Raw genomic sequence first — 16911 nt, 5'->3', positions numbered from 1 at the left:
ATGGTACTTGTGCACAACCCATTGGTTTAGTTCTTTATTTCAGACACTGTTTTTTTAATACCAAGGATTCCAGTTGGATTTTTATTTCTGACACTTTTTTTCTGCCTCATCTTTTTCCTCTCTCTCTCCCTCTCTTCTCTTTTTAAACAGGTTTACTATAACTTTAGATCCTTGTTTTGTCTGGTCCAAAAATTCTGCAGTACATTATTCAATTTGTTGCAGGACATGTGTACTCTCAGAAGTCTATCATTTTCCCTCTATGATTATTCACTGCCTTGTCTCTTCAAGATTTTGTTGCCAAGAAATAACTAGTAAATGATATATTTTAATTCAGATGAGTTATATGAAACAAATTTGATTTAAATTATCTAAATTTTACAAGATATTTTAATGATTTATCAAGAATAAGATTTTCTCACTTAGTAATTTGCTCAGCTCTGATCATGCTAAAACTTTGGTTTGTTTTATTTGTATTTTCTATTGTGAAGTTTTTCACATTCACGGAAAAGGAGAGAATAACTTTTTTTTTTAAGCAAGTCTATGTTGCTGCTCTATACCAGAAGAACTCTTATTAGGAAAGCAATAATTTGCAAGTTTTTATTATTAAGTGGATACCAGTTACCTGGGTTTAAGGCAGTGGAGGTGGAAATAATTTCTTCTACCATTAAGATCAGGTTATCTTTCATTAGACTGGACACTGACACTGCAGCTTTTTCTCCTGTCTACTTCTTTCCTTTGGTGTTCATCCCCTGAAGCATCTCTGCAGCATTATATATATTCAGTCAGCAAGGTTTATTTCAAAATTATTATGGTATATGAAAGTCTTCATGTCCAAGAGGTAAATAATAGGAATATAGTCTAGCTATATCCACATTGCTTATTTTTCAAGCTTTTAATAGGCTGTTGAGGGTCAGCAGTTGAAGGCATGTAAAGTAATTGAGGCTGAGAAATAACCATAGGAAGATTATTAAACAGATAGGATGGATACACTGTACCTTCTGCCTCATCTTCTTCTAGTCATCTCCTTCTTTGGAACTGACCCTTTGAACTCTCTTCTGCCATCTTCCTTACCAGATCCTTTATCCTCCTGGCCAGGATAATAAATTTTTAGCCAAATTCTGTAGTAGGCATTGCTAATTTATCACACATTCTTTGCCTGCCAAGCCCTGGACATGCCTTCGAATCCTTCTCAGCACGATGCTTCATGGAGCCAATTAGAGTTAGCACTAAAGGTGACACCTGGTTATCATTTCTTTTCTATCTGACTCTTGTTCCAACCAGAGTAGGACATTAACTTATTCAGGCTATATTTATTTTGAAGGCTGAAAAGGAATAAAGATAAAATAGCAAGTAAAGATGTTTCACTTCAGCCAAGAGACATTTCTCTGCCTTTCCTTTGCTCATCTTTTAAAGCCTTTTATGTCATTCCTACCTTTGCTGCTTCTCTCTCTGTGCAGTTTCTGCTGCTTCTTTCCACCTAATTAGTTTACACTGGGCAGTTAACATATTTGTATTAAGCAGTATAAACCAGATTTTGATTCAGTAATTAAAGAGGCATTCTTTCTTTGTGTATGTTCTCAATTCTTTTGTCACTCTTCTGAGGTGATTTCTTCTCATTTTTTGGTATAATGAAGTATTTTTCCCCCCTATCCTTGTATTTAGATTTTTTTTTTTTTTCAAAGAAAATTAGGTGCCACCAAACCTCTGGGAGGTGTTTGTTTTGAATGTCTTCTACCTGGAACTAAGCAATGGTCTACTACTGCTAAAAAGATAGGAATTTGAGAAAGAATAAGATAGAAGGAAATGCTGGTAAGGCAGGCAAGTAGTACTTTGTTTTTGTTCCTGAGTTAATATGAACTATGGCTACTTTTAAAGTATTAATAAAAAAGACATAGGAGAAAGTAGACCATTTCAGAGTGTGCAAACTATATGGTCATTATTATGTTAAATGTAGTATTGTTCTTCACAACCATATTGTGAAGGCATTGGCCTCATTTACTTATGAAGACAATGAGAGTCAAAAAGGTAAATAATTTGCCCAAGGACACACAGCTAATAAATGCTATCTTTGACTTAAAAACTTATGCTCCTTTCCATCTAACCATTTAGGAGATTTTCCTTGAGCAGATTTTACCATTGTCCATAATAAACTTTATATTGTGGCCTTTTTAATATGGGCAGTAATTACATACCTACACACATACATTCATATGTGTATATATATGTGTATATATATATATATATATATATATATTTTAATGTTATATAGGTTATTTAGGCCACTGGCACCACGGCTAAAATAATAGGCTCCAGAGGCAAATAGTGTTCTGAGCCCTTGAGGCAGTGTAATGTAGGACAGTGATGGAGCCAGGATTTGATCAGGATCAACCACTGTCTCATGTTGCACAAGTCTCTCTTCTCAGAGCACCATACAGGGTTGCTCAGAAGATTAACGGTAATATGCATAGAACTTAGTACAATGCCTGACAAACAGTAAGTGCTTCATAACTGACATTATTATATTTATTATGTTAAATTATGTTAAATCCCTAGCTTCTCCATGAGATTTCTGAGAATTTTCACTGAGTTACACAGAAATTACAAATTAAAAATAATTTATACCTCCTATGTTATTTGTGGAGAAATAAGAAATATCACCTCTACTCTCTGGTAATAGTATTATTTTTCATATTTTGTTTAAATATTATAAAATACCACTGCTATTTGAAATGTGTCATTTAGTATTTGAGTCTGTCTCCTGGTCGGGAGTATATACCTCACCTCAGGATTTAAAGTATTTCGAGAAAGATGCCAAAAATCTGTTTAGGGAAGGATAGTTGAAACAGTAACAGTAGACACTATTATTATTTCTATTAGCAGGATTGCTAGTAGATTTTACCAGTGTCTTTGTTTTAACTTTATGTTGTATGTGAATACAGAACGCACATTCAGTGATTAAAACATTGACTATCCTTTTCTTTTTCAGAAGATGAATAATCTTTCATTTAGTGAGCTGTGTTGCCTCTTCTGCTGTCCACCTTGTCCAGGGAAAATTGCTTCAAAATTAGCATTTTTACCACCTGATCCAACTTACACGTTGATGTGTGATGAAAGTGGAAGCCGCTGGACTTTACACCTATCAGAACGAGCAGGACTGGCAATACTCTTCTAGAGAAAAAGATGCTATTGAGTGTTTCATGACTAGAACCAGTAAAGGCAACAGAATTGCCTGCATGTTTGTGCGTTGTTCACCCAATGCCAAATACACTTTACTCTTCTCACATGGAAATGCTGTTGATCTTGGTCAGATGAGCAGCTTTTACATAGGACTGGGATCACGGATTAATTGTAATATATTCTCATATGATTATTCTGGATATGGTGCAAGTTCTGGAAAACCAACAGAGAAGAACCTCTATGCAGACATAGAAGCTGCTTGGCTTGCTCTTAGAACAAGGTAAATCGTGATTAGGAGTTGTTTTCCACATTTGTGATGGTTAACTAAAATTGTCTTGTATGCGAATAGAATAAAATCTATTTTTGTAACATGTCTTGAAGCACTAGAGATAAATTTAAGCACATGCGTACATGTGATTTTCTTTAAAATTTAAGCTAATGAAAAGTTTGATTTTATAAACTTACTGGAATGTGATACAAAAATGTTCATTCAAAGTTGCAACATTGCAAGGGAATGAGAGAAAACAGTGATTTAGCTAATCATTCACTTGATCTATCGTTAACAGTGTAAGAGAGGCTGAATTGTTTTTGTTGAAATCCTATGCCAGGGTTTACATTATTTTATATAATAATTAATAAATAGAAATTGCCTCAGCATTAATCTTTTCTAACCCCCAAGATACTTACAATTTTTTTCTGAAAAATACTGCAATTTGGTAGACTTCAGTGTATTTTCTCATCACTGTACACTAAATAGAAAGATACCGTAGTACACATTATTACTCATTATACGTTGATAAGCTGTCTGACTTACACAGTATTTTAGACTGAAGCTAGAGGACATAAAGAAAACTTACCATTCCTAATTTAATGTTTAAATAGTAATGGTTTCAGTTAGGGAGAACTTCCACAATTTTATTAGTAGGTATAAACTTTTTTAGCAAATATCTCAAGAACCATTTGCAAATCCCTTCAAGATGTATAATAAAATTATGGGCACATAGCAGAGTTGTATATAAAGGGGATTCTTAAATCAATTGAAATGACATGAAAACATATCTGACAGATTAAAAAAAATAGATGGTAAGTAGGTAAGGAGTTTGAGGGTAGGAGTGGGGCAGGCCCAAAATAGTACAATTTATAAACTTGAAAACCACCTTAAATGACCACAGTCAAAATATGCTTCAGTTGTACTGATGTCAATCCCCTCAGGCCTAAAACAAACAAAAATGAGTGCCCACTTTTCAGAGTCAGCCAGTTAAATATAGTATAATACTTGTCAGGAAAGTATAATTTTTTAATAACAGATTTATGGATATAATTCACATGCTATAATTCACTCTTCAAGTATAACTTCAGTGGATTAGTGTAGTTTTTAAAGGTGTAAGTTAAAGCAGACAGCCTTTATTATTAGTGCTTCTAAGTAACACAAAAGGATAACTGTTCAAACAAAACATACTAATACCCAGCCAAGTGTTCTTTCTATGTTTATGTAAAAGAATCTCCTCTTGTAAGTGATCAACTTTATTATTTTTCTTTTTTAAAAAATCTTAGCAGGTATCAGTTTAAAGGAGACTTTCTAAAATTATTTCTAGTGTTGCTTAATTAATCTTTTTATACACTTGCCCAGTATGAATGAGGAACAGGAGTGGAAAAGATAAATTGCTATGTAGTCCCACAAACTAGTTTAGCATAAAATTTCAGACTTATATTTTCTCTCATGTTGAACCCTAAATAGGGTTAGAAGAGTTGGTAAGTGTAGGAAGTCTGGGGAAATTTATTTAACTTTTCTGAGCCTCTATTTCTTTGTTTAATGACGAGGTTGAGTTAAATGATCTCCCAAGATACTTTCTAGTTCTTGAATTCTATCATCTAATAAAATGTGAGTAATTAGAATTTATGCCTTTCATGTCCTTGATTAAAATAAAAAGTTAGGCTTAAGTAACTAGGAAGGGAAAAATAGTCAGCTTAAATAATTATTTGTATAACCTTTTAAGGATAATTGAATATAATAATCCAAATTTCTGAACTTCTGATGGATCAACAGAAAATAAGGGACTAATACTCCCTATGAACGCTTCCCCCATGGTCTTTGAGCTCATTATCTGTGTGCTGTGATAGAAAAAGCACTTGACACGGCGTCAGGATACCCTGGTTCTGATTATAGGGCTGTCATTAACTTACTCTGACTTTAAACATCTGCTCAGTAAGCAGCTGACCTAGATTAGATGGTCTCTCTAAAGTCCTTTCTAACTTGTACTATTCTGAAATTCTGTTACCGCTTTGAGTTCTCTGATGCTTAAATTGGCAGCTGCTTCTGCTACTCTGGAGCCTTGCCATTGCTAGCTTTAGCCTGAAACCCATCGTTGCCACCAACAGTGCTGCTGTTCAGCTAACAGCAACTGTGCAGCCTCGAGAGTTATGCTGATGCTGCAAACGTTCATTTTCCCAATTTCCTAATTTCTTCATCCCTATGAAGTTAGGTCTGTTGTGAAGAAAAAAGCTTTTCAGAGTTTGAGACAGTTTGGAGTAGGTGAAACCTAATCTCTGGAATATGGTCCAAATGCTTGTGTAGAACTCACTGGAAGAAACTATGGGGAGGTATGTCGTTACCTAGATAGTTCAAATAGTCCCATGCCCTGGAAAGAGCCATGAGAACACACAGGGTTTGTCTTGATCTTCCCTGATGAATGTTGGATACTTAGAAAGCTCTGTCACCTTTTCAAAAGACTAAAAGCTGTTGTGCAAATGGCCCTTAGTATCCAAGTGACTACTGTCAGACTGCTAAAGTGGAAAGGCATATTTGATGTCACTCTAGCCCTTAGTCTCACATTCATGAGCTCCTAACTTACATTTGGATTAGTACCTCACCTACAGACAAGTAACAATGCCTGGAACATAGTATATACTCAGTATTATTCATTGAGTCAGTGAGTTCACATATTTAAATCTGAATCATTTTTAAAGGAAGTAAAGCAGTACTCTTGAGATTTTATCATGAAGTCTGTTCAGTAATTAACTGGACCAAGTGGCATTTGGAATTCTCATTCATCTGTTGCTCTTTTTAATCATTAATCTATTTTTATGGGTAAGTAAATGCAAATCTTGAGTAAAATAGTAATTTACTCTTGGCTAAAATAATACATATATTCATTCCATACTGTAACTATGGGTAGCATTTTCATCACTGTGACCAACCTCAGAAAATAAAACTTAGCCACTTTTGATGTCTAGAGAAATAAAGAACTTTCGTTGCTTTAAAGGGAAAATAAACACTAAATATCCATGAAATATCAATCTATTAAAATATTAGTGATAAAATATGTTCCAAAGTTAGTCAGCAGTATGCTATACTGAATTGCATAAATGATTTAATAAGCTCATTTCTTAAGATTAAAAATTTTAAGAAGCCACATCCATTTTTCCCAAAGATTGAATTGAAACAGGAAATAAATGAAGAGTATAGATTTTATTGTAGCATTAAATATTATAGTGGTGACTAAGAAACTTAAATGTTAAATTTAAATGTATTACTACTGTCTCATTCTAAGTCATTCTTTTATAAGAGTAAATCCTTAGTAACTATTGAACATTTCTTGCGAGTCTGGCTGCCAACTCTTTTTTTTTCAAACTTGTGAACTTTGTAGATACGGCATTCGCCCTGAAAATGTGATTGTATATGGCCAGAGTATAGGGACAGTACCATCCGTGGATCTTGCTGCTCGGTATGAGAGTGCTGCTGTTATTCTTCATTCTCCTTTGACCTCAGGAATGCGAGTCGCTTTTCCTGATACTAAGAAGACCTACTGTTTTGATGCATTCCCAAAGTAAGTATTAATATTCAAGTAGTTTAACTCAAAGAAACTTCTGAGGGAATTTTTTTCCATCACTTAAGACACAAGTTACTCAGCCTTGAGCTTCTTTTTTACATATGTTATAGAAATTGTGGAAAAAAATTAAAATTTGTGAAGAAGGTGGTGGCCTGACACCAGTCAGAAGGCTGAAACACTTGAGCATTAGTAACCCGGGTAAAAAGTGCTGAGGGTCGTATATCCCAGATAGTGGCACTAGTATTGGAGACAAGAGAATGAATTTGAGAAATAAAACTGATAGAACTGAATGTCAGACTGTTTATGAGATGCTAAACAAAAGAACTTGAATATAATTTCCAGGTTTCTGATTTGACTGTTACTGGATGCTAGTGCCATCAAGTGAGGTGCATAACTGGAGGAGAGGAACAAGTAGAGGGAAAAATGAGACACGTGTGCATAAAAATGAGTGAATGATGTCTAATTAATGATATCTGATATACAAAAGAAATGGATTGCAAAAATGTTGAGTCTTAATGAACCAGAATAGTTATTGCTGCCACAAAGTCTGCAAAAACATAAGTGTGAGACAAAACACAGGACGGTCGTTCCCCACTAGCTCTTCTTCCTCATTGCAAAAAAAAAAAAAGATGGCCTATTTTTCTCAAAAAAAAAAAAAAGATGAAGGCAAGAAGTGAGAAGCTGGAAAATTTCAGTCTTATTTTCTTTCCCCAATTGGCAGCAATACAAAGATTTTTTTTGTGAATGACAGATGGGCCAAAAGCCATGTCACTACTTGGTTCTTTATAACAGCAAAGGTCATTTCAAAAACAAATTTTTTTCTTCATTAGCCAGTAAGGGCTTAGTTTGGTAGAGAAGTTTATGGGAGTCTACAGAGCAGGCTGTGGGAGATTTTTGTTTTTTTACATTTATTGAAGGGTTTTTTTTGTTTTTAGACAATGGCAGATGGGAAGGTATGTACATTATACTGTCTAGCTGAATGTTAGAAATGATAGGGAGATATTTGTGATAAACTGTTGCCAACTTACACCTTTGTCTAGCTCCCTCTTTCACTTCAGCTACACCAACAGAGAGCACCACTAATAGTAAACTATTCAAAAAAGATCATACATTTCCTTTTTTGTTTAATTCCTTAACTGTTGAACATACGACAGCAAATAATATACCCAAGCATTTTTTTTTCTTTACCAAATGCAGCCTTGATTTATTTCATTGATAATTTTCCTGTTTTTCAAGTTTCTACCCTCACTTTCTGGCTATAATGCCTTGCCTGCCTCTCTCTCCCCTCTTTCTCCCTCTCTCTCTCTCAGGATTTTTTTTAAAGAGTTGATTTGTTTGTAAGGTTTCCTCGTTGTATTGTTTGTTGTCTCTTCCAGTTTGCCCTTTTTTTATTGTTTGTTTTTGACCCCTGTCTTATATTCAAAGTGTTTCCTCTGGTATATCTGATAATTCTTGGTTGTGTGCTCATATGGAAGAGTAAGGAACTAAAGAGCTGACCTGAAGCAGGTGATTAAGTTTTGTTGACTGTGAGTTTCATTATCGAGTGATCTAGTCAAGCCAATTAGTTGGGGTTCCCCACTCCTGATGTCAATATTTATACATCTTTCCTCTTAAGGTAGATATAATCTCTAAAGAAGACTCCTTCTAAAACTGCCCCTTAGAGGATGAAGGCCTGGCTGCTAGCATCCTGGGAGCCCAGTAGGGAAAAAGGATTCATAGCAGCCAGTATATGTATGTGTATGTTTACTTGCTATCTATGATTCCTCTGCCTTAAACTGAGGGCAGTTATTCAGCTGCAAAAGGAAGGGGAAAGAACCTGAGGGAGAAGGGACCTAACTATTTCTTAAATAGACTTTGAATAAATACTACAAATTTGAATGACCCACCTCAACCCCACGTCAATTCCTTGCCTTCCTGGGGTATTCCATGGTATAATGTGGGTTAGTTCTTCACTTTACACTTCTATCCTCTTAAAATTGTGTTTCTCATATACTTACAGCCTGTTACCTCACATTCATCTGCTTTCCAGCTCCAAAATCTTGTTACATTTTATTATATTCTCCCAATTTTTGTGAGTTAATACTCCAAAACAAACAAAAAAACATTTTGCTGTCATTTTAGTAGGAGATTAGGAGAAAATAACAAGTGCAAAGAAGTATGAAGTTAGCAAAGGCTTGAAATGATCCTTGGTTTCCTCTTTTTGCAGTGTAAATTTCTGTGCTAAAACATCAACATTGTAGAAAGGTGAAGTAGGGTGACCATATCTTTGAGTAATTCCCTCAAAATAGAAGTACATGATAATCATATAATCTTAAGGTAGAGAGTAATGTAAAGGTGACTTTTTAATCTTATTTGAAACCAAAGAGGTATCCATCCCTTCTGAATTGATTCAAAGCCAGTTCTGATGTTTGAATTATCTAATATAATACAAGAAAATTTGTTTTACGTTTCCTTTTCATAGCTAATTTATTTACTTTTCCCCCTTCTCTTTACCTCACAGCATTGACAAAATCTCTAAGATAACCTCCCCAGTATTAATAATTCATGGGACTGAAGATGAAGTCATTGACTTTTCACATGGCCTCGCATTGTTTGAGCGTTGCCAAAGACCTGTGGAGCCTCTGTGGGTTGAAGGGGCAGGTCACAATGATGTGGAACTTTATGGACAGTACCTTGAAAGATTGAAACAGTTTGTGTCACAGGAACTGGTAAATTTGTAAAGTATTCTGTAAATTTACATACTGAGTTTTCTTTTCTTGCTGAACTGCACTCTTTGGTAAATAACATAAAACCTGAAGGTTTTGTTTGCAAATCATGTCAGTTGCCTTCATAAATGTACAGGTAATGATTTGTTAACAGACTTAATGAAGGTTTTGATTACCAAACTAGAAACTGGAAAAAAACAGTATCATGCAGTTAGGCTATGTAATTTATATTTTTTCTGTGAATTTTTTTTAAACATCAAGATGAGTACTGTATGAAATTTTAATTCTATAAAATCAAATGCTGTAAAAGTATTGCCAAATGCTTTTGCATATCAGAAACAAATTTATAAATATTTTTAAAACATCTCAATGTACTAAATCTTATCCTGGTATACAAATGTAATATTCTTTCAATAAAAAGCTGTATATCTAGAACAGTTCAAGTACTCATAATAGAATAAACTATGAAATCATGCAAGTTCACTAGAGATGACCTAAACCCTGTTGTACAGGGATAGAGATTTAAAAGCTTATTTTATTGTAAAATACATTGAATTTTCACTATTCTCTTATTATCATACATTTTCTCCTTTAAAAAAATAATGTAAGTCTTAATTTTTATGCCGTCTATTAATTTACCAACTAGTTACCTTGTAAATGAGAAGTCATGATAGCACTGAATTTTAACTAGTTTTGGTTCACAAGTTTGGTACTGTAAGGCAACTACTTAAAATTTTCCTTTTAGTAATTTAAAACACATTTAGAGCTTACGCCATGTTTTCAACTTGACTAATCTCGTAGAAATGCAGTACTGTCCTTATTAGAAAACCTGAAAGTCCACTAGATGTCCTTTAAGACCACGGACAGACTGGCTATTTGGTCCCTTTCCACGTCGACTATTTTTAAGAATTGAACCTGTTGTTTTGGATTACTATCTGAGAATTTCATGGATTCACTCCTGGATGCAGGAGATAAAACATTTAATTCATAACTTTTATATTAATCAATGTAGTAAAAAATAAAGCTCACACGCAAAAACTAAGTTGCCTTTCCTTGAATGAATCCTGCCTGAATAAAACAATGAAAGAAAAATAAAAATAAAATTAACGGTATGTAGTCTAATTTGTAAATGAATGAATATTGAAATAATACACACTGTGGATATATTTTAAGGCCTTATGTAGTTTTAATTGTTCTGCTTGTTCTGTGGTTATGTCTAAGACTATAGTATATGATTCTCTTCAAAGTATATCAAGTATTGTGAATGCTTTGGTTCAGATGTGTCAAATTAACAGTAAAACAACAAATACACCACCCAGCTGTGCTTGTTTTCCTTCTACTATGCTCCTCATTCCTTACTTACTATCAGGACTGAAGAAAATTACCATTCCTCTTTGTAGAATGTAGATCTGTAGTTTTCTAAACTTTATTATCACTTCTTTCTTTTAGAGAGGTTTTTCCTTCTCAAGATTGTCTGAAGCCTATACAATTCCTTCTTTACAACATACACCCCAGAATTTAGCTAAGTGTTTTTTTAATCACCTAGAAAAACCAAAATACTGATCATACTAATTCATATTCACTCATTCATTCGACATATTTACTGAATGTCTAAATCATGCAAAACCTTTGCCACGTAAAGATAGACATCGACCACATCCTCAGCTACACTGAGAAGACATATCTCATTACTAATTGGATAAGACTAAAGGAGATTTGTCGGATGTTATGAAAGATAAAAAAGTACTCTTGAGGGAACATGGGGAGAAGGGCAAAGAAGAGTCCCACAAAGAAGTGGTATTTGAACTGAATTTTGAAGGATGACTAAGGAATGGCTAGACCTGGGTAGCCCAAGGGAAACATTCCTGGCTGAAGGGAACAGTATGTGGAAGCCTAGGGGAAGGATGGTGTATTTGAAATTAAGAAGACCTGTCAAAGGTCAAAGGGAAAGGATGGCATAGAGATGAGGCTTGGCAAGCTACTTAGGGACCCAGTCACATGTGTTTCTATTCTAGAAAGAATAGAAAGCCATTGATAAAAACATGAAATTGCATTTGTCAAGAGTCTATAGGTGAAAAATATCTAGAGATTTTAACTTGCTAGAAATAACATGTAAGCCAACTGTTTACAAACTGAAGTAAGTTTCTTGTGCTGAAAAATTCATCATGGGGAAATAATCTCATATAAAAAGCGCTGGTCAAACCACATGTGCAATACTAATTTCAGGATGCAGTGAAAGGTTAGTCATAAATTAGAGTAAATCCTGGGTTGTTTTACCAAGTTGGAGAGCATCCCATGAACTGAAACCCAGAGAATAATTGAAGGATCATGTGACTAAGGAATGATAGCTGGTCTCATATATTTGATAGATAAATATTTGTAAATACTTGTACAATTTATCCTTTTTGACTCAGAGTAGAACTAGGTGAGAGTTGCAAAATGGCAGATTAGAGCTCAGTGTAAGTATTTATGGTTCTTTGCCTGTCAAAGAAAGGGATCACCTGAGGATAAATGAGTATCTTATCAGTGAAGCAGAAGTTGAATTGAATGATAGCTGTCAGTGCTGCAGAAGAAATTCCAGATTGAAATGATAAGTTGAACTGATGGCCCCTGTGTGAAGTCCCTTCAAGATTTTGTATTCCATTTAGAGTTCTCCCTACTCAGAGCACTGCCTGCTCTGTGGAAGTAGGACAGTGTGATGTAGAATTGGCAGTCAGATCTGGGTGCTCTTCTCAACTGACACTAATTAGATCTGTGACCCTGGCACATCACTTCTCTGGACCACAGCTTCCTACAAAAATCAGGAGATGGAACTGATCTAATGTATTATGAAAATTTCTCAGTCCCCACTCATGCAATGACTCATAGTAATTTTCAACCTTGACTAGGGCAGCCCCAAATAACACATTTTGATATGGCTTTTCTGCATATCAGCATGGTGCAATTTGGATGATAACGTTAGTCCTGGGAAAATGGTCATTAACATACATAACTCCTACAATATCTTACAAGTACAAAAAGAATAAGAACTTAAATTAGTTTATCATTTTCACAGTTTATCAGATTTCTACCTTACTCAAATTTGCCAGTAATATATCCCACCTGAGCATATATTATACAGGTTTTTTTTGAGATTTCTATAAATATATGTTACTTTAAAAAAGCTTGATAAATGAGCTTTAAAAAATTGTAAACTGACATCAATTGTCATGTAAATGGGATGGCCTTGGTGCAAGTAGACATTCCATATGACAAAAATTGAATGTCAAGAATGGGTATTATGGAAAGCCAGATAAATTCAAATCTTAAAAACTTTAAATATAATAAAGCCTAATCCCTTCATTTTACAGGTGAGGGAGCCCAAAAGAGAATATACTTTGCCGAGGTCTGCAATCTAATTGTCAACCGTTGTACCATCTCTCATTATCTCTTCACCAAATTTATCTGGACTATTATACTAATGATCCTTTTGAACTATAATACAACGTAAACTTACTTGCTCTCCAGCGTTAATCATAACTTTTTTAAATGGCTCCTAGATTCCTTCTTATCAGCTAGTTATTCATTGAATAATAAACTGGTAAGTTGTACCTTTCACATTTCTCAAATTAATGATTTGTATAAAGTAAGACACTAACCCATTTTAAAAGACTCAGTAATAACTATTTGGTTTTATTAAAACCAAGTGACGATGTTAACTAGTCACATGAATAAGCAATCAAATATTTACTTAAGCAGCACATTTACTACAAGTTAATACCATGCCAGGAATAAACAACTACATTGAAAAAAAGCATCAAAACAGTGATGGATGGGCTTTAAGTTTGTTGCTTTGGTTCAAAACATGCATGCAGTATGTTCGAATACCATGATAGCATGTTGCATTCTAATAATGATGTACACCCCAAATGTCCAGTAATGAAAAAAGGAACTATGCATATGATACTTGGAATTGTTTTGAGTTCTAATTTGCAGAATGGAGAGATTTGTTCATCTATAAATGGATTATGCCTCTGACTGAATAAGTTGAATGAGTAATGCTATGAAGGAACCAAATACCTCTGGCCTGGAAATGACCCACTTGATGTTAGAGTTGTGGGGTAGAGGGGAAACAGGAAATAAAGCTTACAGTCTTTATAAATATCAGTGGGTTAAAATCTGTTAAGCTGATTCTTACATTAGAAATTATTTTTCTCCCTCTTTATTTCCTCTTGTAGGCCAGGTACTGAACTTGCATAATATAAGATTTGTAAGAAAAAGTTTAAATAATATGCTTTAAGAAATGAGATCCTTATATTAGAAAAATAGGGGGTTTTAAATAATTTGTGATATTTTGTACCTGCTGATTCAATGCCAATTTCAGCTATTGTACTACTTAATTAATTCAGAGGTTTTTTTCCCCCCAAAATTACTGCTCAATGCAGTATATTGAGGTAAAATGGGTGGCAGGTAGGTTTATGAATATAGGGGCATCTGAATCAAAAATTGAATATGTACTGCTCTTTTCCAGATTACCTGCAAAGTATGGTGAATTCATAGACTATGAATCAAAATTTCTAAATTCTAAAATTAGCATTTTACATTATGAATCTTAGATGGAAAAAAACTTGTTACTGAGATGAAACTTGAATTTGTATTTAAACACTTAATTTCAAATTGTGTAAGTTCAGTTTTAAAACTTTGGTAAAGTAAGAGACTATCTGTATTATTTCACCAAAGTTTGAGAGTTTTACTGTCTTTTTTTTCTAGCTCATTTGATCCTGAAAATCTTCTAAGTCCACCACTAGAAAATAGAATGGGCAAGTTGAAGAGAGACACAAATAGCTTATATGTTCCTGAACACATCTGATGCTATCAAAAATGGTAATTAAACTTGCTGAAGTATCCAATGTAATGCCAACTGAAAAAAGAAGAATATAAATGGTTACACTTCCATAAAATGTAAATGCCCATATAATAAAACCAGAAGGAAATAAATACAATGAAAAAGGATTGCGTTGAGGAAATAGATTTATGGTGTTTTTCTTAGGTATCTTATGTTGCTATGTTATTATGATTAAAAAAGAAGAAGAAACTGGCTTTATTTTCACTAGCAGAAACTGGTTCTTTTTAAGTCTGGGTTTCTTAAATCACAGGATCCTAGTGCACAGCTCCACTTATGCAGATTTTTTTCAATAAATACACTGGAAAATTTTTTGGATATTTGTGATAATTTGAAAAAACTTAGACAAACCACATAGCCTAGAAACAATGGAAATATTAAGAAACATGTTATCAACATAAAAATATGTACATACTAGTCTATTTTATCTTACTATCAAAATATACACAAAGTTATTATAAAAAGTTTAAATTTATCAAACGTTATGCACACATGGTGCTATTCTCAGTGAGAGAAATGCAAATGGAGAAAGATGTAGTAACCACATAGAATTAACTTTAGTACCCACTGTACAGCAGTACAGTAATAATTCTGTAGCTACCTCCTGTTGCTATTGTGGTGAACTCAAGTGTTTTTGAGTATCCATCTACTTAAGACATCATATGAGCAGTTCATCTCTCCAGTAAATTGCATAGTGCAGGAAAAAGTGATCTCTTGTGGTTCTCACTTATTTTTCACCATGTTTAATGCAATACTGTAAACCTTGAATAACACAATGGGACCTATACAAAGTGCCACTAGTGATGCTGGACATGCTCCCAAGAAGCAGAGAAAAGTCATTGACATTACAGGAGAAAGTTGAGTTGCTTGATGTTTACCATATAGACCATGAATTGAGGTCTACAGTTGCAATTACCCACCATTTCAAGACAAGCGAATCCAGCATAAGGATCACTGTAAAAACAGAGAAGGAAATTCATGAAACTTGTTGCTACGTACCAGCAGGTGTGAAAACCTTCCATTTTTTGCATAATACCTTTTTATCTCATTGAAAATGCAGTTTTTATGTGGATGCAGGGTTGTTATAGGAAAGGCATACCTATAGACTAATATGATTTGAGGAAAAAGCAAAATTATATGATAACCTAAAGCAAAAGGGAAATGAAGAATCTAAAGCTGGAGAAGTTAATGCCAGCAAAGGATGGTTTGATAATTTTAGAAAGAGGTTTGACTTTTAAAATGTCAAGATAACAGGAGAAGCAGCTCCTGCCAACCAAGAAGCAGCAGACAAGTTCCCAGATGCCATTAAGAAAATCATTGAGGGGAAAGGATATCTGCCTGAACAGATTTTTAATGCAGATAAAAGTGTCCTATTCTGTGGGAGAAAGATGCCACAAAAGGCATTTATTAGAAAGGAAGAAAAGCAAGTATCAAGATTTAAGTCAGGCAGGGATAGGATACTGCTTTGTGCAAATGCAGTTGGGTTTATGATCTGGACTACTTTTATCTATAAAACTGCTAACTCCCAAGCCTTGAACAGAAAAGATAAATACCAGCTGCTAGTCTTTTCGTTGTACAATATGAAGGCCTAAATAGTGGGAACCCTTCTGGACTGATTTTACTGATACTTTGTCCATGAAGTTGAGAAGTACCTTTCCAGTATGAGGCTGCCTTTTGAACTTCTTTTCATATTGGACAATGCCTCCGGCCATCAAGAACCCCTGAGTTCAACAAAACCTGAAGGCATCAGAGTGGTCTACTTGCTCCCAAACAATGTCCCTAATCCTGCCTTTAGATGAGAGGGTCATAAGGACTTTTAAGGCTCATTACACATATAGTACTCTGTGGAAAGGACTGTCAACAGTATGGAAGAGAACCCTGATAGAACATCATGAAAGTCTGGAAGGATTATACCATTAAAGATGCCATCATTATACAAAACACTGTGAAAGCCATCAAGCCCAAAACAATAACAGTTTTCTTCTGGAGAAAACTCTTCAGATGTTGTGCATGGCTTCACAGGATTTACAACAGAGCCAAATAAGCAATCAAAGGCAATCATGAAAGAGATGGTGAATATGGCAAAGAAAAAAGGTGATGGGGGTGAGGAATTTAAAGACATGGATGGTGGAGAACTTCAAAGGCTAATAGACATCACACCTGGGGAATTAACAGAAGATGACTTAATGGTTCTGAGTGCTTCTGAACTGGTGCCAGATGATAAAGAAGATGTAGAAGAAGTGCCAGAAAACAAATTGACATTAGACAATTGGCAGAAGGGTTCCAATTACTCAAGACTGCTTTTTGCCTTCTTTTA

The 16911-nt window shown here is 34.5% G+C and overlaps 1 protein-coding gene across 1 annotated transcript; it reads left to right on the top strand.

Annotated features, from left to right (window-relative positions):
- The first annotated feature begins 1682 nt into the window (after positions 1 to 1682).
- Positions 1683 to 14907, top strand: ABHD17B (abhydrolase domain containing 17B, depalmitoylase). Its single transcript, XM_032477826.1, is given in 7 exon segments — positions 1683 to 1809; positions 2987 to 3151; positions 3153 to 3457; positions 6825 to 7004; positions 9508 to 9715; positions 13063 to 13292; positions 14462 to 14907. Coding segments are annotated over 6 exon segments (912 nt in total). The 5' UTR covers positions 1683 to 1803; the 3' UTR covers positions 13111 to 13292; positions 14462 to 14907.
- Positions 14908 to 16911: the final 2004 nt, after the last annotated feature.

The sequence above is a fragment of the Camelus ferus genome, chromosome 4 (genome assembly GCF_009834535.1).
Source record: "Camelus ferus isolate YT-003-E chromosome 4, BCGSAC_Cfer_1.0, whole genome shotgun sequence".
Classification (NCBI taxonomy): domain Eukaryota; kingdom Metazoa; phylum Chordata; class Mammalia; order Artiodactyla; family Camelidae; genus Camelus; species Camelus ferus.
Note: the sequence above shows the minus strand (reverse complement) of the source record. Positions and strands in the feature narration are given on the sequence as shown.